Here is a 27112-nt window from a genome sequence, read left to right as displayed (position 1 = left end):
ACAGCCTATTTTTACCCTTTTATCTTATAGATGATAAGGTTTACCCCAAAGAGCTCAGCCATGGGAAGCTAATGATGAGAAAGAGGATATTCTGGGATTGTCCACTTCAACTCTCCTGGATGATGGATGGTGAGCTCTTCACTTCCACTCTACTACCAGCAGGTGATGCTATTGCAGACACTGGCATTACTCTGGAGCAGAAGACGACATTTGCTTTTGTTATTTTCCTGTTTGTATTTCTTGGGATTCTTATCGTCAGGTGCTTCCGCATCCTCCTTGATCCTTACCGTAGCATGCCCACCTCCACCTGGGCAGATGGGCTAGATGGCCTGGAGAAGGGACAGTTTGATTACACTTTGGCATAGTACCCACGCGGCCTTTGACACTGAATGTCAAACAATGGAAAACTGACAAGATTGCTGTGCACTTTCAACACTACTGTAGATATTGTTTACATGGAGGTGAAAAAATCGTCATCTCGCTGAAACAGGAATGCCTATACAAATTCAGATAACCAAGGATATGTGTTGTGTGAAAACCTATCTAGCTCTTACAGGGTTATTGTGCTTTTCTAACATATTGTGGTTTTGTTCAATGATGCAGCGTGAAGGTCTGTTGCTCTGTGCTACCAAATCAGCCATAAGCACACTCTTTTACATGCCTTTGATGCAGTCTTGACTGTTAGCAACTTTTTAAGAGTAGTCAAATGCACTGTAGAGAATTACATGTTATTTTGCACGTACTACCTGAATGAATCATTTACCCAAGTGATTTTCGATATGGAAGAAAAACAACAGTAATATTGTGATAATGAAAAGTAACTGCAGCTGCACTCTGCATTAAATAAATAAACTGTGATTTAAAGACTTGCCCTATGACCTGACTACTGTTAGAAACCATGTGCACATTTGTGTGTGAAGTGTCTGTATAGACAATGTGCAGCTCAATGCATAATTCCTTGCCCAAGACTCTGAAATTATATTAATTTATCAAGCTAGGCTTTTAGCCTTTTGTGCTGTCAGTTTATAGGTGCACATCACAATACATATCAACTACTTATTAAATTGTAATGTAAATAATTGCACTCTCTATATCTACAGTATAGTTACATCACTTGATATGATTATATCATATCTTCACTTAATGGAAACATTTTAAATGATACCATGCACTAGAAATTGTAACAATAAAAGTGTTTAAAAAACTCTTGTTGGTTCTATCAGGTAAAAGACTGTGTGCCCAGAAATTAAAGTATCAAAAAACTTTATGAAGTGTTCTCTCTGCTGTCTAGAAAAAAAATTCCATTGTGAATGAGTATTGTTCTTGGAAATGAAATTGTTTAAATTTCGATTATGTTTCTCATAGCCGGTCGATTGTCTAATTGCAATTGCTGGGCCTGTGGCAAATGAAACATATGAAAGGCTCTTGGGGTTTTAATGCTGAAGAAATCCGCTGGGTTAAGCTGAACAAAGCATCTGTGAAGTGACTGTAAATCAAGGATAGAACATTTTTTTTTCAATTAAAGGTAGAGTTATCACAACATATTCCCATTTTCTCCGTTTTTCAGAGGTATAGTCTGCTTAGCACCACCTTTAAATTCTTATACTATAGCAAAGATAGAAACTCCACACCACATCACATCCCATTAGTATTCACTATATGTTTTCTGTACAGCTGGAAAAGAGAACGTTTCTGCGTAAATAGATGCTTTTCTCCACTAACAAGTGTTGTATATATTAATACATTACCATTGTGCCTAAATGTAAAAAATAAATAAAAAAATACATTTAGTGATACATTTCTCAAAGGAATATTTAGATGATATTTACTGATACAGAGCAGAATATATTTAGAAATTAAACATATACAGTGGTGTGAAAAAGTGTTTGCCCCATTCCTGATATCTTATTTTTTTGCATGTTTTTAAATGAAGGTTTTTATTATTTAGGGAAAAAAAAAATCCAAACCTACATGGCCCTGTGTGAAAAAGTGATTTCCCCCCCTGTTAATACATACTGTACAGTAAATCAACTGTGGTTTATCACATCTTTGGAAAGCTGAGTTCAATTTCTCTAGCCTTATTACTGCCACACCTGTTCTCAATCAAGAAATCACTTAAATAGGACCTGCCTGACAAAGTGAAGTAGACCAAAAGATCTTCAAAAGCTAGACATCATGCTGCGATCCAAAGAAATTCAGGAACAAACGAGAAACAGAGTAATTGAGATTTATCAGTCTGGAAAAGGTTATAAAGCCATTTCTAAAGCTTTGGGACTCCAGCGAACCACAGTGAGAGCCATTGTCCACAAATGGCGAAAACATGGAACAGTGGTGAACCTTCCCAGGAGTGGCCGGCCGACCAAAATTACCCCAAGAGCACAGCAACGTCTCATCCAAGAGGTCACAAAAAACCCCACAACAACATCCAAAGAACTGCAGGCTTCACTTGCCTCCGTTAAGGTCAGTGTTCATGACTCCACCATAAGAAAGAGACTGGGCAAAAATGGCCTGCATGGCAGAGTTCCAAGATGAAAACCACTGCTGAGCAAAAAGAACATAAAGGCTCATCTCAGTTTTGCCAGAAAACATCTTGATGATCCCCAAGACTTTTGGGAAAATACTCTGTGGACAGACGAAACAAAAGTTGAACTTTTGGAAGGTGTGTGTCCCATTACATCTGGCATAAAAGTAACACAGCATTTCAGAAAAGGAACATCATACCAACAGTAAAATATGGTGGTGGTAGTGTGATGGTCTGGGGCTGTTTTGCTGCTTCAGGACCTGGAAGACTTGCTGTGGTAAATGGAACTATGAATTCTGCTGTCTTCCAAAAAATCCTGAAGGAGAATGTCCGGCAATCTGTTCGTGACCTCAAGCTGAAGCACACTTGGGTTCTGCAGCAGGACAATGATCCAAAACACACCAGCAAGTCCACCTCTGAATAGCTTAAGAAAAACAAACTTTGGAGTGGCCTAGTCAAAGTCCTGACCTGAATCAGATTGAGATGTTGTAGCATGACCTTATAAAAGCGGTTAAGGCTCGAAAACCCTCCAATGTGGCTGAATTACAACAATTCTGCAAAGATGAGTGGGCCAAAATTCCTCCACAGCGCTGTAAAAGACTCATTGCCAGTTATTGCAAACGCTTGATTGCAGTTGTTCCTGCTAAGGGTGGCCCAACCAGTTATTAGGTTTAGGGGGGAATCACTTTTTCACACAGGGCCATGTAGGTTTGGATTTTGTTTTTCCCGTAATAATAAAAACCTTCATTTAAAAACGGTATTTTGTGTTTACTTGTGTTATCTTTGTCTAATATTTCAATTTGTTTGATGATCTGAAACATTTCATGTGACAAACATGCAAACAAATAAGAAATCAGGAAGGGGGCAAACACTTTTTCACACCACTGTACTTCATTTTTAATGGTTACAAATTACCATATATAATATATAAACAGAACATGTAAACTCCTAATAAGCTCTAACTTTACTGTCACTGCCTAACAAAAATGACAAAATGCATTCAATTATATTAAATTAAATTTCAATAGTATTTTAGTTTCTCACACAATTCATATATACAGAATATATTTTTTCAAAGTTTTTGTATCTCTTCTTCCTTTGATTTTCCAAATGCATTACCTTAATAATTTGTTAGCAAAAATCCGTCACTTTGTCCTGTATGGCTGTATTTTTTGTTTTTATGTAAAAAAGAAATATGTGTTGTAGGGCACTAGTGTATACTGTACATACACGACGCTGGTTTAATGTAAAATTCTAATTTTCCTTTTACTACTCTTTGACGCCAGTTGGTGGACCTTTTCTACCAACGGGAATTTTGAAGTACCGAAAGACCAAAAAGGATTTAAAGAAATCCTTTAAATCACTTTAACGAATATCAAATATTCTATTCTATTTCACTCTCATGAGTATAATTTGCAAGTTTCCTTAAGAATACGCATTCAATTTAAGCTATGACAAAATGCAGAAAGCAAGGAGTGAGTTAATCCAAGTATATACAGTACACTGTATTTTTTTTTTCTTTGAGCACAAATGAAAGTTTGTGATACCGGCTCCACTGCAGTGTAACTTCGTTGCTAGGAAGCCAGCTGACGTACACAAACTGGGATCGAAGGTGCAGCACGTAAGAAGTCAGGTGTCACCCATCTCGTAACAATTCTTAAAACGAATAAAGTGGAACAATTGTTTCTTTCTGAACTTTAAATGTGGTCGCAATTGTTTGTTCTGTGACTGCAACTGCCCTTGCTGACTTTGTTTAGAAGAAAATGGGGAATGGTGCCAGCAGCACAGTTCGACCGATACATTTGAATCCAGACCTACAAAATACGTTAAAGAACACGACCATTGACACAACAAGGTAGGTACTGTAAAAATGAATCCTAAATTGCCGTGTAATATTTTATAAATAAAATAATTCTGTTTATATTGGAAGACAATCTACTTCTGTTTCAACTATTCGTTTAAAGGAGCTGGTAATGTCTGTAGTTCTGCAGTATTTTTTATCGTTTTACTAAAGGTAATGTTATATACAACCTTTAAACCATTGAAGGAAACGTCATAAATCACCTGCTCTGTAAAAAATGAAGGTGGAAAAGGATTAACACTCATGTAGACTGCTTAAGATAAAAATGTCGAATGTTCCCTTAAAATGTTTGCTGTAAACATTTTACCCGTGACAGCTGAGCTTTGCAGTGGAAATGAAGGTGGAGAAAGACCAGTTCCATTGAGATCAAGGTGTTGCTTTCTAAAACAAGAGGTGAAATCTATCAACTCAAAGGAAGAGCAGCATATAGGGGAAATCGAGCAAGCTAGAGAGGAGTGGCCCAGTGTAGTCCAATGTGGTTTGTAAATAATAAACCGGAATTCTTGGATTTACTATGACTAATTATCCAGTTTGTGCTTTATTGTCTTCTGAGACTCTAATATAAATCACCCTTTATTTCGGCAACCCCAGCATAGCGGCGAGATACAATATTTCTATTTATCCCCATCCAGAAATAAAACATCTAAAATGTTCTATGTAATGCCACTTTCTCTCCGTTAGGCGGGTTTACAACCATAATTCTGAATGGATTTCACGAACTAAAGTATCCTTATTTGAGGAGTCCGTCTTTTGTGGAAACTGCATATAGCAGTGTTGTACTTGTGCTATTTGCGTCTGGTTTGACCCTACAGAGTCTTTAGTACATATTTTACTAAAAACGTTTAACTCCTCTTTATTTCCCGTGTTTCTGTGATTCACCTTTCTGTTTTCTTTTAAGCAAAGCACTCTGGAATTGCATCGCGTAAAAGACATTTCCAAGATATGTTTAGGTGGGCCTGAATGATCTAAAGGAGCGTAAAAAAGTCAGACATGCTCTATAGCTAGCTATAAATATCACACTTGAAAAACTGTTACTTCGCGATAGTCGTTATATTTCCCCTTTGCACATGTCGATTTGTTTAGCTTGTTATAACTACAATATATCATTTTAAACAGTTTTTAGAAGGATTACCTCTGACGATTACGTACTGTACAGTAATTTGTATTTAGCTTTAAGGAAGGAATTTAAAGGTATATACTCTACAGCTTCCTTGATAACGGACTCCTGGAAAGAATAGCTCATAACGATTAATTTAGACTTAAGCTGCAGTCGTAAGTTCCTAAACTGTATATAATAAATCGTATGTAGTTCGTGAACTGTATCGATGATGAAAAAATAATTATCTAGTAATAGGCTGGACTATTCTATCTTTCACCACTAGATGGAGGTAGAATAAAGATTTCCGTATTTGCAAACCATAGTTTGAAGATTTTATTAAAATAGCTTTGGATGAACAGCTGTTCTTGTATTGTGTAGTTTATAACTTCCAAATTGTAAAATGAAACTCTATCAGAGTTAACTTTGCATAAAGAAAAGTTTACGTTGAATGCATTTTTGGATATGTTAAAATTTTGTTGACAAGGGTCTCTGCAGAGCAAATTGCAGTAGGAAAGTATCGCTGTAGGAAAACTAAACAAAAAATGAAAATGCAGAAGACTTACAGCCTTTCTGCAAAGAAACTGACACTACTGAGAGTTTACATACAGAGGAAGCTAACTTTAAAAGTTACTATTTGTGTGTGGTCACACAGTGTAAATGGCACCTTCAGTAGCATGTTTTTGAATTCTAAAAATGTTTGTGGCATAAACCCATATGTATGCTAAACACACTATCTTTTCCTAGCTTTATGATGTAGTTTGAGAATCATGAGCAACAGAATCCATGAACAGAGGGGGTAACTGTTGACAGATTACACAAACATGCACACAGTTGGTAGATTTAAAAAAAGAACATATTTATTCTAAAGCAAGAAAAATTCATATTTATTGCAGTATCAAGTGACCCATCTTGATAATCCTCTCAACTGAAGTGAGGTGGAGAGTTTTTATTTTATTAATGTTTTTTTTTTTTAATTTAGGCTAATTTCAGAAGACTTTTAGTTGAATGACATCTGTGATCGGTTTAGATGAAATAACATGATAACACCTGATGGCCTCAAAGGTCCAGTTTCTGTGTTTTTTGGCCCAGGCAAGTCTCTTCCTCTTATTCTGCCCTCTTAACAATGGTTTCTTTGCAGAAATCCTTCCTGGTAGGCCAGCTTCACACAACCTCCTCTGAATGGTGGATGTTAAAACATCTGTACTTCTAGTTGCATTGAGCTCAGCTTGTATTTCAGGGGCAGTCAGTCACCAGTTTCGCAGGCTTGTGAGTCTAATGAATGTATTTTCTGATTCTTACGTCACCTTTGGCCTGCCTGACCTTTTTCGGTCCTCATGAGTGCCAGTTTCTTCATATCATTTGATAGTCTTGGCCATAGCAGTTAGTGACACTTGCAAAGTTCTTGCAATTTGTCTTAAAGATGAATCTTCATTTCTTAAAGTACTTATAGACTGTCTTTTTTCCTTGCTTGCTGAGCAAATTTTGCCATGTTCATTCAGGAATTACAAACTTTTGCCCATGCTCCCAATATTTATAGTAATCGCGGACCCTCACCAGTTTACCAATAATTGGTGACAAAAGGTAAATAAGATAAGATCACTTTATTGGCTATATACAATTTCTCTTGGGATCCTTGGGTCAGCCATTTATACAGCACCCCTGAAGTAGCAGGATTCGTCTGCCAGCCATGGGATATGAACCGACAACCTTCCAGCCACAGGCGCAGATCCTTAGGCACAATGCCACCACCTCATTTAACTAGTATGTTTAAATGAGGTAACATGCTAGTTAACTGTGAGAACCTCTAACAAAGACCATTTTAAACTTCTTTTAGTGTTCTAACATCATGTTATACACATTTCAGACTTTTAACTAACCTGGGCTTCAGACTGAAATCCGCTTGCGTTGGGTGTTCATTTTATTGAAAATAAAAAAATAACATTTTTAATGCAGTTCACTTAAGATTATACTGTACTGTAAGTAGACATACAGTATCATGTCATTAAATATTAAGTGTTTATACAGTTTAAAGCACAGATAATCATGAAAACCCTGGTTTCAAGGAGGTGTACTCAAACATTTGACTGGTACTACAGTATAAGTACATGAGTTTGAATATTAATGCAAGTTGCTGTTAGAATTTGAAATAATTCCTTATATGAGATGCTTAAGTATGTAATTAAGACTTTCGCAATTCAGTGGGTGTCCTACTGACCATTAGATAAAGGAAAGGCATATTGAATGTTAAAATTTTAATATTGTAAAAATGCATATATTGTTTGCATTTTGCAAACATACAGGCACATACTATATAACTGTATACATACAGTATATAGTATTATTGCTCTCAGTTTCATATGTTCTTTTTGTTGTTCGCTTATTTCTTCATTAAATTAATTTAGAATAAAAGATTTCAAAATGGTGCAGCTAAGAATGTTATTAAGAGGAAATTATTCTAGCCATAAGCCCTCTATGTATCACTTTTCATTCTAATCGACCTTGACCTCAATGCTCTGCTCTGTCATGTTTATGCCAGCAATTCAGAATTCCTTACACAGCCTTTATAGCCAGGTCTCAGTTGGGGCTTTCAGCCTTTCATTATCTATAAACCTCATGCCACAAATATGAGCCTCCAGATTTTGAAACTGATATGCTGCAGGTGGATATTTCATATATGCATCATAGCATTTATGACGGGCAGAATGCAGTGTGGGGAAAGAGCGGCACACCCTTAGTCAATTTTCTCTCTTCTTCTGCTTGAAGACTTGTCTTGGTTCTTTCATTAAATATGCTTAATCGACTACTGTAAAAATACATTCAATAAAGTTCCTTTACATCCAAAGAGCTTATTGTTTAATGCTTCAGTGGTTTTTGTTTTGTTCAGTGGTGAAGGATATGTAACCTTAGTTACATAATAAGTTGACCAGATCCTCATTGAAGATTTCTAGGCACTGGTGACTTGATTCCTTCTGTTGGAGGAAAAAAAAACTATTATGGTACAAACAAATGAGGTAATTGTCAGTTGTTTTGAGCTTCCCATCATACAGCCATATCGCCCTGAAACTCACAGCTGACAATCCACTGAAGCTAAGTAGGTATGAGCCTGTTAAGTACCTGGAATTTTAGACCTCCTGGGAAAGCTAAGGTTGCTGCTGGAAGAGGTGTTAGTGGGGTCATTAGGGGGCGCTTACCCTGTGGTGTGTGTGTCCTAATGCTCCAGAATGGTGACAGAGACACTGTACTGTAAATAGGAACTGTCTTTGGATGAGACGTAAAACCGAGGTCCTGACTATCTGTGGTCATTAAAAAATTCTGGGGCATTTCTCAAGAAGAGTAGGGGTATTAATCCAGTGTCCTGGCCAAAAATTCCAATTGGCCTTTACCAATCATGTCTTCGTAATAATCCCCATCTTTGAATTGGCTTCATCAATCTGTCCTCCTCCCCACTAATAGCTGATGTGTGGTGAGAGTACAGGTGTACTATGGCTGCATCCAGGTGGGGCTGCACATTGGTGGCGGTGGATGGGAGCCCCCATTACCTGTAAAGCGCTTTGAGTGGAGTGTCCAGAAAAGCACTATATAAATAGTGTAAGGAATTATTATTATTATTATTATTATTATACATACAACTGAAAACTAATGAGCTTGGCCAACTAATATGACCCTTGTAACAGCACAAGTAAGAACAATGACATTATCATGCATGCATATAAAACGATTTATATAATAATTTCTTTTACTTTTGTTGCAACTCCAGTATCAAACAGTTGTACTATAAAATCACTGTAATGTCTATTCAATAAATTAATGCCAATCATCTATGATAGTTAGGGGGCAGTGTAAAATGGTGTTTAGGGGCTCTAGACTGGTTTGGGAACCACTGTTATACCCCTGATCAAGGTACTTAACTTAAGGATTTCTTGGGTAAAATTATCATCTATTTTAATGGTTCCAGAAAAACGTTGTGCAAATGCATTTAATAACATTCAGCATCCTCTATTGCAGGGTGCCTGATATGTGTTTCTCGGATTCTTCAGACAGGATCAAGGATAAGGTAACAGTAGTAGTAGAAGTACAGTAGTAGTGTTGGTAGAATTTCCTCTGTATTTGAGTTTGATTGAATAGATTGATTTAATTTTGAGAATTTTATATTTATTTAAAGTTACTCAATTGCAGTATTTTGAAGCTGAATAAAGATTTATTTACCTGGAGTTAAGAACTGTGTTTCTTTGTCTAGTGCCCTAGGCTTTTACAAATTTTTAAAATTAAAGACCATACTGGCTGGCAGATTGTATTTAAAGATGATTGCTGAGTTTCTTTACTCAGCATATCCATTTGTCCCCTCAAAAATAAAGGGTCGTTTCTGACCATTGTCTTTGTCTTTGTTTTGATACTATGAGTTAAGATTCCATTTATCCGTCTGTCATGATCATAAGTCCCTCCTCTTAAGGAGTAAAATGTCATCCAGGTGGAGCTGCACATTGGTGGTGGTGGAGGGGAGTCCCCATTACCTGTAAAGCACTTTGAGTGGAGTGTCCAGAAAAGCACTATATACTGTAAGTGTAAGCAATTATTATAATTATAATTATTAAGGGCGCTCGAGCTCTTTCCCGTATTCGTTGATTTCGTGCACCTGACTCCTATTCCAGGCCCTCCCTTTATAATCCAAGCGCTCCTACCATTCTGGGCTCAGCTCTGGAAGATGGACGCCCGGAAGCCCGCCTACCAGCGGGTCCAGGAGAGACCCAACAGCATCGGCTTCACAACGGCGTCCTGACCATCCAGGTCCGGGACTTGGAGCACCTGGCCCCGTTACCCCTTATTCCCCATCCCCGCACCAGATCCCGCTCCGGTTTTTAACTTTTGTCTTGTCTGTCGTGGATGGATTACCTGGTTCTGGACTCTTGCTTTCACCCTGGATTTCCCTCTGGAGTTGTTCGTTCGGACCACGCCCCCCTGGGTACCAGTGCACCGCCGACACGCCCCCCTGTTCGTCTACCAGCCCCATTCCCGGTCTTCTCTCCCCTGTGTCTGATTCTCTCCCTTCCAGATTCTGCCATCTGCAAAGGGTCCTGATTAACGCTTCGTGACACTGTTGTCTGGATAAATGGACTCTTAACTCATAATATCGAAACAAAGCAAAACTTATATTCAAAATCAACTCCATGCAACTCAAATAATGGTTTTCAACCCCCCCCCCCCCCCCAAGAATATTCCATTAACATTACATATGATGATTGAAAGTTTGCTTTTTGCGAATCTATGAGTATTATCCTTATGCGTGTTTGATTACAGGTAGAGGATTTAGACCTAAAAGGCATACATGATGATGCAAAAATTGAAGACTTGAAAGTGCTTCTAATTAAAAGTGTAGACTCCATAAAGATTCTCGAGCAGAAGGTAAATTTTCCTAACGTAATAACATTTCTCATTGCAGGTAGGTGAAACTCAATTATTTTCTATGGAAATGCTTTTGGAAGGGTACTTTTATTTAAAACTTTTTAATTAGCTTGGAAAAGTTCGGAAGACAGTAAAGATTTTGACCTACAATAAATGTGCAGTTTAAAAGAAATCTTAAAGTTTCCCTTAATGTAAAAAAACTGGATTACATTTTGTTTTGTGCATTTTTTTATTATTACATTGAATTTTTAACATATTATGATACTAGTAACCAAATAAGCAAAATGGGCTAAATACCCCCTCCCCCTTCATTAATTACCTGTCTGTTGTAATAATTCATTAAAAATATATAATTTAAATTATAGATTGATCATTTATTGATGATTAGTTGCTTTTTTTTTTACTGAAGAGACAGAAATGTGTGCTTAGCAGGCAGAAGTGTTTGAGGCTTTGGACTCATAACCTAGAGACTGTGGGGCCTTACTTTTGAGTAAGGTACTTATAAACAAATATTTAAAAATGCTCAGTTCTATAAATAAGGATAGATATAGGTTGCTTTGGTATCAACTTAAATAAATTAACACTAATTTTACCTTGAGAAATAAAATACCACAAAAAAGACAAAAATGCAGGGTAATTTTTAAGCACTTGTTTGTTGTTTCACTGTGTTTTCAATTAATGTTGGCATGACATACTGTAGCTATGGATTATTATGTCCCAGTGTTTATTGTGTATCTTGCACATGATGAGTAATAAATGTTTAGGAAAAATAATGGAAAAAAACTTCTTGTGAGGAAGTAAAGATAAAACAAGTCATTTTGGTGATTAATTAGTAATGGATACAAGAGCAGTGGGCATGAGAATAGGAGAGGTTAGTAATGGAGTTTTGTATATAGAACATTCTGAGCACAAGTACCAGCTTATGGGAGATGTAATAAATATTTATATTAATAATGTTTTGGTATAGTTCAAGTTTCGTTGTTGACTTTCCATGGATGATGCACAAATCTAAATGGAGGTGTGTTTGTACTGTTCCATTTCATGTCAGAACTGTTAGGGTGCAGGAGAGACTTTTTTTTAAAGTGACAAGTCACAAAAGCTCGTCTCTTTCATGTTAATGGCTATGAATTCTGTGGGGCATTTAAAGTTGAAATATATTGATTCCTCATTGATATACAGCTCTGATGCCTTCAGCGATGGTCAATAAGGAAAAGTGCATTATACAGACACTCTTCCTAAATGTCATTATGTTCAATGTGTATTGGAGCATGGACATCCTAACAGCAATGTAACAACACATAAAAAAACTATTTTGAATCTGTTTTAGCTAGTGCAGCCCTTTCCCTTATTTTTTTGTTTTTGTTTTTATTTTACTTTTAAGTCCTCAGTTGTTTTTAGTTCTAATTACAGCATGTTCATGTAGCATTAATTTAAAACATATTCTAAGAAATTAGTAAATACTATTATTTTAAATTTTATTTAATAATAATAAAAAAACAGTATAGAAGATTAAATGCACAGCTTCTCCTGAACTCCATTTCCGAATGTTGCATAGTTTATTTCACAAAAATATTTTGATATGTCATGTTTAGTTGTGAAATGTTACTGTATGTTCTTTTGAGATTCCTGATAGTGCATTAAATAATTGAAGTCTTCTGTTTAATGTTTTATTCTAAGTCTGGGCGGTAGTTTCTGACCAAACCAGATCACAACACTGCATCTCTAACTATTTAAGCATGTAACTGGAAGCATTTACATACTGTCCAGTGCATATGCAAGAGTGGAATGTACCTCAATACACCTGTATATTTTTAACATGTTTTTTCAGTTATCAGAAGCCAGAACAAACAGCTTAGAGCTGCTGGAAAGAAATGCAGACCTTCAGAATCAACTAGAAGACTTAAGAAACAATTCATTATCTAAGAATTCTAATACCCAAGAGCAGGTACTGACATAAAATGTGATAAAATGTAATATTTATTGTTTTGTTTGTTACATTTTAATGAAGTTAATAACACATGTTCAAGAGACTGTACCTTAACTGTTACTCATACCCTTCTCACTAGGGTATAAATACTGTATAGTCATCCCTCGCTTTTCGCGGGTTCGTACTTTGCGGTTTCGTTTATTCGCGGGTCAAAAAAAATCCCTGTACTTCCCCGCATTGCGTATTAGTCTGCCTACTTTCTTTCTTCAAGTGAAGTTTTTTTTGCCCCATATACGTTATTTATATTAAATATGGGACCTAACCGTGCTTCTAGTTCTCGTGCTAGCAATCGTGGAACTAAAAGACTCAAGAAAGTGATGATTTTGCCAGAGAACGTTGCTCTTTTAGACACGTTAAAAGAAAGAAAATCTCAAACCAGCGAAAGTGAACCAGTCACAAAATGACATTAAAAGTGAGTGAAATATAAAATGCTTTTCATTTTCATTATTTTGTTAAATGACTAAAAGGGATTTAATATCAAAGAAACATTAAAACTGTATAAAAATGCTTGAAATCCTAATAAAGTTGTTTATTGGGTAGAAAAATTAGTTATTTGTTACCAAGACTTTTATGCCTTTCCTTCGTTTTCCCCCTCCCTTTCCATGTGTCACAACATGTGAAAATCAAGTAATATGCTCTCGAATGTTCTCTAAATTGCCCTCGATTAGAAAAAGAAAACTAAAATATTGTTTTTTTGGGACCGGGGTTGTTTTGGAGAGGGCGGTCAATTATTTGCAGATGTTCACTTTTTGTGGAAAGTCTTGGAACCTATCCCCTGTGAAAAGCGAGGAATGACCGTATTTCAGACTTATCTTTCCCAGTATTCTGTGCCCGAGCACCCCTACACCATTTCCCTTTACCAGCAGTGCCATAATTCTTTGGCAAGGTGGAATACACCCTGAATGGGACACCACTCCATCAGTGGACACACGTACACAAATGCACACACACTCACACCAGGGCCAATTTTCAGAGAAGTCAATAAACCTACCAACATGTCATTGGACTGTGGGATGAAACCAGAGCACCTGGAGGAAAGCCAAGCAAAGAGAAAATGCAAACTCCACCCAGCTAGGACCCTAAGAGTTGAACCCAAGGCCCCAGGGTTGCCTCTAGACATGTTTATCCATGATATATAATATGCATCAAAATAAATGTAGCACTCTACATGTGCTTTTAGTAGAGTAAAAAACAGTATATAGAATTTGGAATGATAAAAGTTTTTTTGGTCATCATTTTGTTCAATTGATCTTTCATTACCCACCGTGAAACACAAGCGGGTAATGACACTTGTCACCTCATTAGTGAGATAGTTGTTTTGACTCTGTTAATAAGATTATTTCATCTGTTGAATGTCAAGACTGATGAAAATCAAGATAGGAACCAGTATGCCCCTCTTGTCAAGAGCAGCCAACCATTGTGCAATCAATATGCTGGAACCTGAGCTACACTGTCACTCGCCATTACAACTGGTCATTTCTTACCTGGCAAGACTAAAAAAGTAAAAGTCAAAAACACTGTGTCATTTATGACTCATGGTCCTAGATCATGGAGATCATGGCCTGCCATGATCCATCATCATGCTCCATGATTTTTCTGATCCAGTGGAACTGACAGTTTTTGTCTTGCCAGCATTAGAAAATCTGTCACAACCACCCACGCAGTTTCCACTGTGACTACTGTTATTAGATTAATTTAATATTCATCCCAGATGACATTTGAAAGTCTTGCATAGAGAAGAATAGCTGTGTAATGTCTGTGTCTGTTGTGTTGGTGTGCCAAAAGCACATTCTGCTGGAACAGGGAAAGGAAGAGACCCTTTGAGGTTTGCTTCTTCCAGAGAATGTATGCAAGAGGACTCTAGATTTGAGAACAAATCAGAAGTTGAGACTGGATTGGGAAAAACATTTGATCCCTTGTAGAACTAAATATGCTCCAATATTCAGATCTTTCCATAAATTTTGATTTTTAGCAATAATGTGTCAGGACCTTGGGAGATCAAACGCAGAATTTAGTGCAACAGATGATTGATTGCGAGGTGTTCAGGTGTATCAGCAAACCCATTTAGCTGGTCCTCTTTGCTGGGTCATCCTATTCCTCTCAGTGGATGTCCAGCAGAGGTTCAAGTCCAGATGTTCATTCTTCTTAGAACATCGGACTGAGAGGGCCTGGTTTGGGCATTATATCACTATGTAGTGCCTGGTTTAGGTGTTGGAATGCCAGGGCAATCCAGTTATCAAGAGTCCTACTTCAGAGACATTCCTAAGGAGCTGGCTCAGAGGAGTTGACCAGTTCCTGGGTTTATTTCCAAAGAAAGAGAAAGATTTTTGTTTATGATAAACAATTCAAAGGCGTTCCATAGCCATCTAGCTACAGAAAGACTGTAACTACACTGATCATTTTACATAAACAAACATGACAGAAATGGACCCAGTGAACTTCAGAATCAGAAACGTTTTTAGACTTCAGTTCAGAAGCTCAATTTTACAGAGCCATTGAAAATCCAAGGTCAACATCAGCATATACTGATCTTTATTATGTTGATGAATGGTTTATGAAAATAAAAGCTAATAATCTAAAAAATAAGAAAACAGTAAACTCACTTCATAGTTCAAAGATTTTTTTTAACCTTCAGATAAGTTCTTGACATTTATTTAACTCATTCTTCCAGTTCACACACTTGGAAAAGCAATGTGTCATGACATAAAATTAACTATTTACAATTTGTCACAGTACAAGTTATTTTGTGCTATAGAAGAAATGCAATTGATTTATTATCATGACTATGCAGGTTACAGCCAGTCAATCATCCATCCATTCTTTAACTACTTCATCCAGTACAGAGTTGCAGGGGAACCAGAGCCTTTCAGGCAAGCAATGGGCGCAAGGCGAGATACACCTTAGGCAGGACACCAGTCAGTCGCAGGGCAAACACACAGAAATGCACATACTCACATCTAAGACAAAGTTTGCCACTTAACCTACTGTAAATCTATGTTGATAGACTGTGAGAAGAAACTAGAGCACCCGGAGGAAACTCATGCAAACATGTGGAAAACATAAAAACTCCATCCGGGTAGTGTCTATGTATTTGTGAATTCCCCACTTTAGGTTGGGCATTAACATCTTTTGGGATGATAGCTGAGAATGTGAATGCAACAGAAGAGGAAGCTGTCACAATGGGCCTATTATGTTCCTTTCCAAAACAAACATTCCTTGCAGCAATTCTTATACAGTTCTGCAGGACACAACCAGTGTTCTTATAAATATCATACTCTTGCAGGAACTACTGTGCTATGGTAAGCAGGCTCTCTCAGATATTGCATTAACCTTTCCTGCCTGAGTACTGGTACTTCATTCCACTTTAATATAAAAATGCACTAAGCTTTTGCATTTGAAACAATAAACACCTGTGCCACTGGAAGCTCTAGAAAGATTTTGTGTTGTGGTTTTTGAAACGTTTCTTTTGCACAAAATCTCTCCACATTGCCACTCCTATGAAGGATTTATTTTTAATGCATTTAACCCAGGGTGTGTTATCAGTTATAATGTTCCCAATTAGTGGCCTGTACGAACAGCTGACCTTTCTCACCTGGATGGATGGATAATTGGACACCTGCTAATTTTGACAGTTTGCAGTGTCATAATGCTTTTTAGATCAGTTATCCTTCTGAACAGAGTGCATATTGAACAGTTATGAGTTATAGGTGTTTTTAGTTTTTCTGTTTATATTCCTATAACCTTTCTGTAGCCTGTGACTTTTAGAATGCTTGTAGTTACAGTAATATTCCTAGAGATGTTTATTAAGATCTATATTTGGTCCTACATGAAAATACCTGCACCACTTTCTTTTGGTTTTAAGTTGTTTAAATATATATTTCTTTTACTTTTTGCCTAGTACATTCGAAGGTTAGAACAAGAAATCAAGTATTCCAAAGAACAGATTGTGTCATTGGTATGTACCCTGCAATTTCCCAATTTAAAACACATTAGAATGTGATAAAGTAACTTTTTTACATAGTATAATGAATGTTTCTTGGGTTCAATTAATCTTTAGACATAGGAGTTTCCATTATGAATTAATTGAAAAACATTGCTTTTCAGAATATTTTTTTGTACTTACTAAATAAGAATGAACCATTTTTGTTTTGAATTGAAATTTCTGGAGTTATTTTCCAATTAGAAAAATTCTAAATAATATCAATTATACCTGCAGGTCAAGGTTCCAAGGATTCTTTCAAGTCTTTAATCACTACATTTACAAAAAAAATACTTAACTGCTTAAATTATTACCTTTCCCTGAAGTCTTAACTTTCCCTGAAGTCTTACCTGTTTAATGATTCTAAGAGCTATTGATTTATAAGATCAAAAAGATAATGATTTATAAGAGCTATTGGAATGTGGAATGTATATAACCCCTCAGTGATGTTTTCTGAGTTGCATTTTACAGTAGCACTTCTTTTGCCCTTTTCATGTTTTTTTCTTCATTTATTTTTTTCTTTTTAGAAACAGAAACACAAAAGAAAAATGAAAAAGTTGAAGACAGAATTTTTACAAGCAAAACAAGAAACGTCAATAATGGCATTTGAAATGAGAGAAAAGATTCAAACTTTGCAAGAACACAGACATTTCACTAGAGGTCACTGTTATCTTTTTTATTTGGTATTTTATGTTTGTTTTGAGAAGTGTCTATTAGTAAAGTTGCTTGGTGTAAAGTTGGTAGTGTTAATACAAAACTATTAAATGGCATAAATCAAATTAACCTGATAAAACAAATGACCAAAACAGGTTCTCATTCAACATTTATTTATTCTCAAATGATGCAACATTCAATATCCATGTGTGACAAAGTATGTGATAGATTTAGTAATTGGTGGTATGTTACCTGTAACTGTCAATTAGTCTATTACATATGTTCTGAGGAATTTTCCCTTTCCTCCTTATATATATTATATTTCCTCCAAATATTTGATGGCTGCCTTGCATGGACAGGTCACTTGAGATCCACAACATTTCAGTGGAGTTTAAGGTCTACACTTTTACTTGCAGCCATTCTTTTATAGATCTGCTTGTATATTCAGGATCAAGACCCACTTTCAGTTCAGCTTGAGGTCATGAGGTCACTGCCATGGCCAGACATTCTTCTCTAGAATTTTTTGATAAAATGTAGAGCTCATGATTGTGTTATAATGGCAAGTGGTCCAGGTCTGAGGCAGTAAAGCAACCCCAAACCATAACACTCCCACCACCAGGCTTGATAGATGGGATGACGTTCTTCTGCTTGAAAGCAGTATTTGGTTTTTACCAAGTGTAACATTTTTCACCATGAGAACTACACTTGACTCAGAAAACATTTTTCCAGAAGCCCTGTGGATCTGTGTACTTTTCAGTGAACTTCAGATGCACAGCAGTTGTCATTTTGGACAGCAGTGGTTTTCCTCTTGCTATTCTTCTATGAACACCATTCTTGTTCAGTCATTTTCTGATAGTTGAATCATGAACACTCACATTAGCCAAGGCAAGAGTAGTCGGGGTCTTACTCCGGGGTTCTTTCTAAATTTGTTGATGATTTTCCAGTTTATTCTTGCAGAGATTTTGGTAGGATGACTGCTCCTGGGTAGAATGAATGGTTTTGAATTTTCCCCATTTGTAAACTGGCTAACAAAGGATTGGTGGCGCCCCAGATTCTAATAATCCTTTCCGATTGATTTGCCTCAATAACTTTTTCTACAGTTCTCAGTGACTTCCTTAGATGGTAGCATGACTTTTTTCCACACACCTGTATGGTGAAGACCAAAAATGATATCATTTTCTGATCTATATATAAGGTGAAGCCTTCTAAGATCTACCTATTTATTTAAAAACTTGATTCTAATTATTCCCTTAATTGTGCTAATTAAATGAGGGGTCCACTTTTTCACATCCCCTGTATTGTACCTTTTTTAGTTTTTTTTTTAATTTCATTTCAAGAGACATAGAATTGGTTTACATAAAGACTGGCTTTGATTCAAGGACACTGTCTTGGCCAAACTATGAAATTTCCATATTTATCTTTGGGGTTCACAAACATTTTCTCAGCATGGAAATACTTTTATTGAAAGTGTCATAATGTACTGTTTTATCTGTTGGTTTGGTAACATTAATGCTACAATTTGTAGAAGATTTAGGAAAATAGTGATATTTATTACAATAATCATTGGGATAAATCAGGATAAGCCTAAATGAAATTTACCAGCTAAGGGTTCTAAAGAAGACTAACAGCATTATTGCAAGTGTATCCCCTTCATAATGAATTTGCATTACTCCCACCTGGGAAACACCTCAGTATAGATAGGATATAGTATAGTATTGGAAATCATTTAGCCACTAAAATCATTTAGTTTTCAGAAAATACATTCTTTAAATAATTTGTCCTGATCTCTTTTTTTTGTAGTATTGTTGTGTTGGAATCTGCTGCCAAACAAATGTCCCCTAGAGGTTAATAATAAAGATAAAATTGAAATGAGTGCAAACACTTTTGTGTAATGTTAAGATGCCCCTTATATTTAATTATATACAAGCAAATTGTGCTGATAGATGTAGGACTTGCCCATGGTACAAATTCTGACATAATAGTGCATAACACATTACAATATTTCATTATTGAGGAAAAAAGCTTCTGAAATGTTATGACTAAGGCATTCTCAACATGTAATTAATACAATGTAATCTATTACTTTATAAATGTCAGTTGATTAGATTTATACTTATATAAAATAGATGATATACAGTAAAGACCTATTTTCCTTTAACCTTTGAGTCTGTTGCATGCTTTATCAATGTGGTATGAGGTGACGAAATCTGTTAAACGCCAGTTCCTGTTAAATGTAATTTGCACATTTCTTGTTCCTCTAAAAGCACTGAAATTATCATTTGAAGATAACACGTTATCAGTAATAAATACAGTGATATACGTACATTTTCTGTTTTCTTTAATGAATACAATTCTGAAATTAACCAGTAAAAGTAGGTTTTTATCTCAATCATGTATTTCCTTTTTTCAGCTATGGAAGATTCTTGTGAAAAGCTAATTGAACAACACAGTGGAGATGACGGCAGAGTTCACCTTATTCTTGAACTGTCAAACCAGGTGTCTCAGCAACAGGAAAAAATAGAGTGCTTGCAAGCAGCCATGAAGCAGAAAGACATGCATCTGAGGAAACTTGAGGGCCAACAGCTCAATTTTATTGCTGATTCAGGACTATTGCAAAAATCCATCATATCTGTTGTTCCACCAATCAGCAGCCAGAAAGAGCAAAGTTACAATCCAGAACATACATCTAGCACACCCAGGATTGTGTGCACCTGTCCCAGTCATGAAAATCCCTTAGAAATAAAAAGTCCTCCCTGTGATAAAACATTACAGTACACATGTACCTTTGGATGGAACCAAGTTCCAGCACTCGGCTCAGAGGAAGCTTATAACACTGAACTGAAGAAAACTGCAGTTGATATTGCGGCTCCAGAGAAAGACCACAGAATTTCATCAGGAAGTTCAACAGAGAGTGGGGTTTCTATGTCTTAAAAAAACACTATAGGTATGTGATGAACTCTGTTTTCAAAGTTTAAACATTTACAGATGGACAGCATAAATAAAACATTTTGTATGACATTTTATGTTTAATTTGATTGTTCCAATGCTTTGATTTTCTAAAATTATTTTTGGAATAATTAACATTATGAAACTTTATGTTCACTATCAAAAAGCTAAGTTCCCTAAAAATGACCTCTCTTCCTACTTGCTTTCTTTCCTTTCTTTACTTCCTGCATGCTGAGGAAAGGAGTATGTGGAAACACAAGTCCATTTCGAATAAGGAAGGATTCTCAGAAAACGAATCCCATGTTGCCTTTTATGAAAAGAAGACTCATTTGATCAGATTTCCTGTTGTTTTTAACAGGAAAGTATGTCAGTAGTCTATAGTAACGTGTATACAAAGAAAGTACAGTAGGGTCTCAACAACTGAAAATGTTACATTCGCAAATTGCATATTCGCGATTCAAAGACCAAAGTGGGATGAAACCCAGCCGAAAGATTGTTGAGCAACTTAAAAATTAACTGCACCAAAAGAATTCTATCTGGAGATGAATCTAGCTGTTGAGAGAGCCTCTCCCTGCCCCCTGCCCAACTACTGAGAAGCTGGATCTCAGCGTGGTCTTGTATTTGTATTGTAACGAACACTCCAGTTTTTGTGCTGGCTGCAAGTGGAAGTGTTTGTGTGAAAACCGGCTGCCACACAGTTTACACTATGAAACCATTACACACTGTGAACTTAGCAGCATCTTCAGAGCTGCTGCTGCTGCATACAGACCACAACACAGACCTGTTCTCTCTTACTTCAGTCTGGTCACTGTTACTGGTGTACCTCCACAGCAGTTAGGCAGACATATAAACACGCAAACCGCTACCTCTTTCACTCTACCTGAGCCAGATCTTCTGCCTTACTCTGCCTGTGCTACTGTAGGTCTACTGCACACTGCACTACATATTGCACAGGAGATACAGTCCTGCTTCCTCTCAGTCCTGAAGTTAACTAGGGGTGTACACCATGGTTTGCTCTGCTATCAGGGAAGTATCCAGTATGCAGTTATAGGACCGCCCATAACTGGACCTCATCAGATCACATATCTTCTGCAGCTGAAGTTGCTTAGAGACACTTGCTTTTCCAGGAGAAGCTCTGTCCCTCAGCATTCCCATTTCTCATGCAGCATTACACTCCCTTCCCCAAGTACGAAGCGTCTCGTGGGATAACCACACTTGTAATGGTGCCTACAGCTGTAATTAATTCAATCTCTAATTCCTTACAGCTGTAGATGCTGTAAAAATAATACATACAGTATATATATATTTTTTTTGCTGAGAAACCTCATCCCTCACCATTCCTGCTTCAGGTGGCATTACATTATGTGTCTGAAATTATATATAGTATTTAGGATGCTCACGATTTTACAGGTCTTTCATTCAAAATATCCCAATTAACATTCTGAGATATATTTTTTAAATAAGCTTTAAAAAGTCTTGATCATGAAGGTGCCTAAAGTTTCAACTACAAAGAAATAAGTAACAAAATAGTTCTGGATTACAGAGGCTTTAAATAATTGATGTTTTTTCTCTTCATTAAATATTGCATGTTTGTACATTTTACCCAGACATTCATTAGGTAAGGTTCTGAGAACTGATGTCAAACATTTGGAATTTTTAAGAGAGTAGATAACATTCCAATCAAAAGCTTTCATAGAGGCTTTGGGTATGAGAAGAGCAAATTCATAGAAAGTGTTTTTTAGTATACCATTGTAACTAATTCATTACAAAAAAAATGATTGTATAAAGTTTTCTTTTAAATTTAAGGCCTAGTGATTCACAATTCACCTTCCAGCTGCATACTCAGTGCCAACCACGGACTTTCTCACTTTGATTTTGAATCTTGAATATTGACTTTCTACTGGGCTGAAGCAAGATGCCTCTTGTAAACAAAAAGTTACCACATGTTACCTGTAGGAAGTTTGTGATTAGCAGATTTGCACAAAGTTAGATTCCACCTGACCTACAGTATACAATGTAACAACATCCTTACACATCATTCCTCGATTAGTCATACCTATTTTCACATCCGGTTACTCCTCATTCCTTTTTAAGTACTCTCCTTTCCCTTCCTTGAATGACATGTTGTCTTTGAGTCGTGCATCACTCCTCCCCACTTTTTGAGTTATTCTTAACCCCTACCTACCCTCCCTGACTCAATCTTATCTCCTTCTTGACTCCTGTGTCATCGCTCACCCCTGTTCAAGTCATTTCATTTCAACTGTCACCCCATTCTTTATTAAGATGAAACAACATGATGCACACTATAGGTATCAATATAAAGCATATCACACAACTGTCACAATGAGAGTACAGCATTAAAAAAATCACTGTGATTGTCAAATACAGGAAAAACGTTTTGTAAAAAAAAAGTTTTTACAATGTAATAACATTGCAAATATTAAGCTTCATTAATCCTTTTAAATTTAATATAATGTAATTTAAGACAGTATACCCGATATACTATGATAACATAGTAAGAGTTATGTATTTGCAAAGAAAGGATAATGTTGTAGAAAATAAAAGTGTGCCCTTTTATCCTACAAAAGATGACTTTAAACAGGAGAGACAGGTTTGGATTGACGTGAGGAGGAATGATGAGTGTCTAGAATATGATTAATATCTGAGGATGTCAAAAACCTACATAGTGCAGACATATGGTACAGTCTACCAAGCTGGTTCAGTCTGTAATTTTTTTTTCGTTAGACTTATTATGTAGATCAAGCATTTAAGGTAAGGTACAGAACCAAAAAAAAAACAAATGATGGGATAGACAGGTTAGTCTGTTAATTCACAGAGGTAAACTGTGATTTAAAAGCCAAACAACCCAGTTCACTGAAATGATGAATGCCTGGCTGAAAAAAAACAAGAAATTGATTAAAAGTCTGCAGTTTCTGTTGGTAATTCCAGTGTTATTGGAAATCTGTAGTCAGTGCTGTTAGTGAAGGTCGATAATCATTGCTTGACTTTGTAAAGTCATATCAAAGACCCTATTGCTGAGAGTAATGTATGAAGGCAACTAAGGCTGACATGGCATGTTATTTTGTTTTTTAACTTTTGTGAAGTCAAATAGATTAAGCATATATAAACAAAAAGTAGTAGATTAGCAACAAAACTAGACAATGTTGATCAGTGCTCAAAAACATGGATTTCCTTTAGCACGTATTTGTTTGCTTTTGATCTGTCTGTAATTTAGTAGCGAACTAAAGATGCCTTATAATTAAAAGACATTGGTAAGTGCTGTCTGACCTTTCAAAGCTGAGTATAGTTCTCTCCCTTTGCATGGAATTGCTGATATGAGAGAGGATTTTTTCTATTATAATTAGATAATAGGGTGAAACAGCTGTCCATGGTTGTTTGTCTTGAAGAAGTCCCTTTTGACAGTTCAGTTCTGCCTTCAAGCAATGGGAAAGTCTTGCCATAGTTATATAATATTCACATATTCCAGAATTTATTAAGTTAATGTCCTTGCTTAATTCTGAGTGTTTAACCTGAGATACGGTAGTACGGTAGGATGCCTGTACCTTCTCTTCACTTTTGCTCAGTAGCTTTAGCTTTATAGAATACAGGTTGGCAAGTGGCCTCTGGTTACTCCAAATTAACAGTGGTGACAATCAACAGTCCAATTTTTACATAGGGAAAATAATTATGCTTTAGTTAAGATTCATCTTAGTGAAATGACTCAATAAGGAAAAGGATGGAAATGCTAACCTCTTAAGGATCTAAATTCTGTCAGCGAATAAAGGCTTTACTGCACAGCAGGATACTGCACTGAGTCTCTGACTTTGAGTTTTCTTTATTACCATGACAGCAGGGTATACTATAAACAGCCAGTTACAGAGATGTAGTCAAAATCAACTTGTTTAATGAGCGGACGTGTTGTTGACAGCTGTCTGTGCTGGCATTCATAAGGTTTTGAAATTAGAAATATTTTTTAGGAACCTTTTTATTTAAATTGAGTACCAACAAAGTCAAATAACCTGTTGCTCAGCAAACAAATGCCCTCTTTTATTTAACAAACTTTTTGTGTGTATCATAAAAAGAGCAATATGATCAAAACAATCTTTCTTCATTAGAAGTGTTTAAATTTCTTATGCGAACAAGTGCGATAAATATGAATTTTGTATTATTTACAATATAGCCTGTGTCCACATTTATCTTTTATTCATGGTTTTTCTCATACAATACAGAACAGCTGAAAAGGTGTGTCTTTACCTGAATGCCTTACGGCAGTTTAACATGATCAGATCTGTCAAATTTGATCTGACATTTTCCCCAGATACTTTCATAATAGGATTTAATCTCAGAGAAAGCTTTGTGTCTTTACTCTATGGAGTATACAGTAGAACTAGTTTTGTGAGAAAGTGCTCACATAGCTTGAGGAGCACCTGGGAAAAAACACATGCAAACACAGGAAGAACATACAACCTCCTCAAAGAATGTGCCCCAGTTCAGTGTGCTGCCTAAACTGAATTAATTACTTGAAGTGAATGGCCTGATGAGTTAAGAGAAGAGAAGCAAAATCAGATCTGTGCTGCAGAAAGTAGCTTTTGACAGAAAGTATCAATTTTAATGAATCCCGTCATCTGTATAAGCTATATAAGCTGTACACCCTAAGAAAATCAAGATATACATTTATTCTGTAATATTAAATATATGCACATTTAAGGGGAGCATTTAATTCCATTATAAGGAAGCTTAAAATGCCAGTCTAATGTAGTAAAATATCCTGTTATATTTCAGATTTATTTAATCTCCTTTATACAATCTCCTTCTGTAACACTGATATAGTACATTTACCTGTTAATAGATGGAATTCATAATGAAAGCTGAGCAGAAGGAAAAACACCAATCTCATACAGTAGGTCAACCAGAAACCTGTTTTCCCCCTAGAATGTGTTTAACCTCTTTGTAAGTCTGAGTCATTGATGATACAGGGAAGTGGTGTCCAATAGCCTCTGGTAGTAAGTGGAATAATGGTTAATGTACTGTGAACAGCAGTGCTGGGGAGAGCTACAGTCTTAACAGAGAAGTGTTGTTGATTGCTGACTGACACAGCAGACGGTATCTCACCATACTGATTTACCTGATTTTCTTTGTTATTGGTCACTTTGGAATAAATCACCATGTGGCCTTGGATATTGCAACAATATACGCCAGATTTTCATTCTAGTATATCTGTAAAGCCTCAGCAGGGGTATCAGATTTTCATTCTAGTATATCTGTAAAGCCTCATTACAAGATAGCTAATACATTTTCCATCAGACGTAAATGAATAACAAAGGATTTGAGTCCCACAGCGCAATTCTGTTCATTGCTTTGTCAATTTACAAATGCTCTCTCCCTTGTTAGCGGGAGATTACTGTCTTGATTCATCACCACACAATTGTCCAACCAATCACCCTCTGCTTTGTCTTACAGTCTGCTTATCCTTAAAGGAAAGAGCAGACATGAAACATGGGACTATAAACTACCTCACCTGTACTTAGGCATTTAGCAAAGTAATACCCTCTTTTCCCTAAAAAACACTCCATATACTTGAAGAGGGGGGCTCCATGGCAGTGAAAACAGATTTTCTCGCTAGTCCCTTTGTCTTGCAATCCTTATCCCTATGTCATTCCAGAGGATTGGAAAGGCTGGAAACGGCAGAGATACAGTGCACACAAGACAATCCATCATTGTTACCATGGTGTCTCCCTAATCTTTGCTCAGACATTAAATAAAAAGCCCACAGGAACTGAAACTTTTACTTGACCCTTCTGTTCCCCTTTTTACTTAGTGTTTTGTTGCCTTCATTTTAACAGGGTATAAAGTGGCCTAATCAAAGTAAACTGGCAATGTCACAGGTAGTAACTCATCAATTCCACCGACGATTGGACTCCCATACATTCTTCTTCTCCAACAATGTATTTTTGTTCTCTTGACAGGAGATTGTGATTAACACATAATATATGTGGCTGTCTTCTACTTGAAGAGCACTACCCCCACCCCAACCTCAGGGTTATTAGTCTAGAATACCAACCTTTTGGTAAGATTAGGAGCTATGGGTACAGCAGCACTCTAAAACCTTTGTAGTCTTTAAGCAGATGAAAGTGATTCTTTGCAATCTGTGTCACTGACAACTGAGGTTACATGCTGGTAGAGATCAAGAAAACTTAAGTGCTTTTCAATACATGAAATACATGATTTCTTTCAAGCGTAAGGTAACAATTGCTTTAACTGAGACGTTCACTACTTAGCAGTTATTTATTTTGGTACTAGTTAAGTGTATAGGTGCAGCATATACTGTGTAGAGCTAAGCAAACATAATTAAGTTTCACTACTGAAATTCAGTTTTGCAAGATTACCTTTCAGTCTTCTGGGGTAAGCAGACACAGAATAGGAATAAATGATAAAGGCAACACTTTTCCTAATGTTACCTTTTTATTCATTTCTAAAATGCTGTTTCTTCAGTTAAGATGATTTCCAGTGTAAAAAAAAAAGTTTTCTGATGCAATATTCTGTTTTCAATCATAAATAAAACATAACCCACAAGACAATTACATTCTTATAGTTTCTCACCTCACATGTTCTCTGTGTGAGTAGGAGAGTGCTGGCTTCGTTCTTTCCAACACAAGGTTTTAATC

At 36.4% G+C, this 27112-nt stretch overlaps 1 protein-coding gene across 2 annotated transcripts; it reads left to right on the top strand.

Moving 5' to 3' along the window:
• The first annotated feature begins 4115 nt into the window (after positions 1-4115).
• On the top strand, positions 4116-20531 carry LOC107079733 (coiled-coil domain-containing protein 192-like). Of its 2 annotated transcripts, XM_069187221.1 has the most exons (7): positions 4116-4376; positions 9487-9535; positions 10777-10881; positions 12710-12826; positions 16767-16823; positions 17375-17507; positions 19912-20531. In XM_069187221.1, exons 1-7 carry the CDS (start codon positions 4285-4287, stop codon positions 20430-20432), a joined length of 1074 nt encoding a protein of 357 aa, XP_069043322.1. In that variant the 5' UTR covers positions 4116-4284; the 3' UTR covers positions 20433-20531. The 2 variants fall into 2 exon arrangements, with proteins under 2 accessions (XP_069043322.1, XP_015221422.2); XM_015365936.2 differs by lacking the exon at positions 10777-10881.
• The last annotated feature ends 6581 nt before the right edge of the window (positions 20532-27112 follow it).

The sequence above is a fragment of the Lepisosteus oculatus genome, chromosome 3 (assembly GCF_040954835.1).
Source record: "Lepisosteus oculatus isolate fLepOcu1 chromosome 3, fLepOcu1.hap2, whole genome shotgun sequence".
Taxonomy (NCBI): Eukaryota; Metazoa; Chordata; class Actinopteri; order Semionotiformes; family Lepisosteidae; genus Lepisosteus; species Lepisosteus oculatus.
Note: the sequence above shows the minus strand (reverse complement) of the source record. Positions and strands in the feature narration are given on the sequence as shown.

Excerpts from the sequence above, each read along its gene's own strand:
- LOC107079733 (XM_069187221.1), top strand. The coding sequence starts at position 4,285 with ATGGGGAATGGTGCCAGCAGCACAGTTCGACCGATACATTTGAATCCA. Across the intron at positions 9,536-10,776 it reads CAGACAGGATCAAGGATAAG|GTAGAGGATTTAGACCTAAA; the intron begins GTAACAGTAGTA and ends GTTTGATTACAG. Across the intron at positions 12,827-16,766 it reads ATTCTAATACCCAAGAGCAG|TACATTCGAAGGTTAGAACA; the intron begins GTACTGACATAA and ends CTTTTTGCCTAG.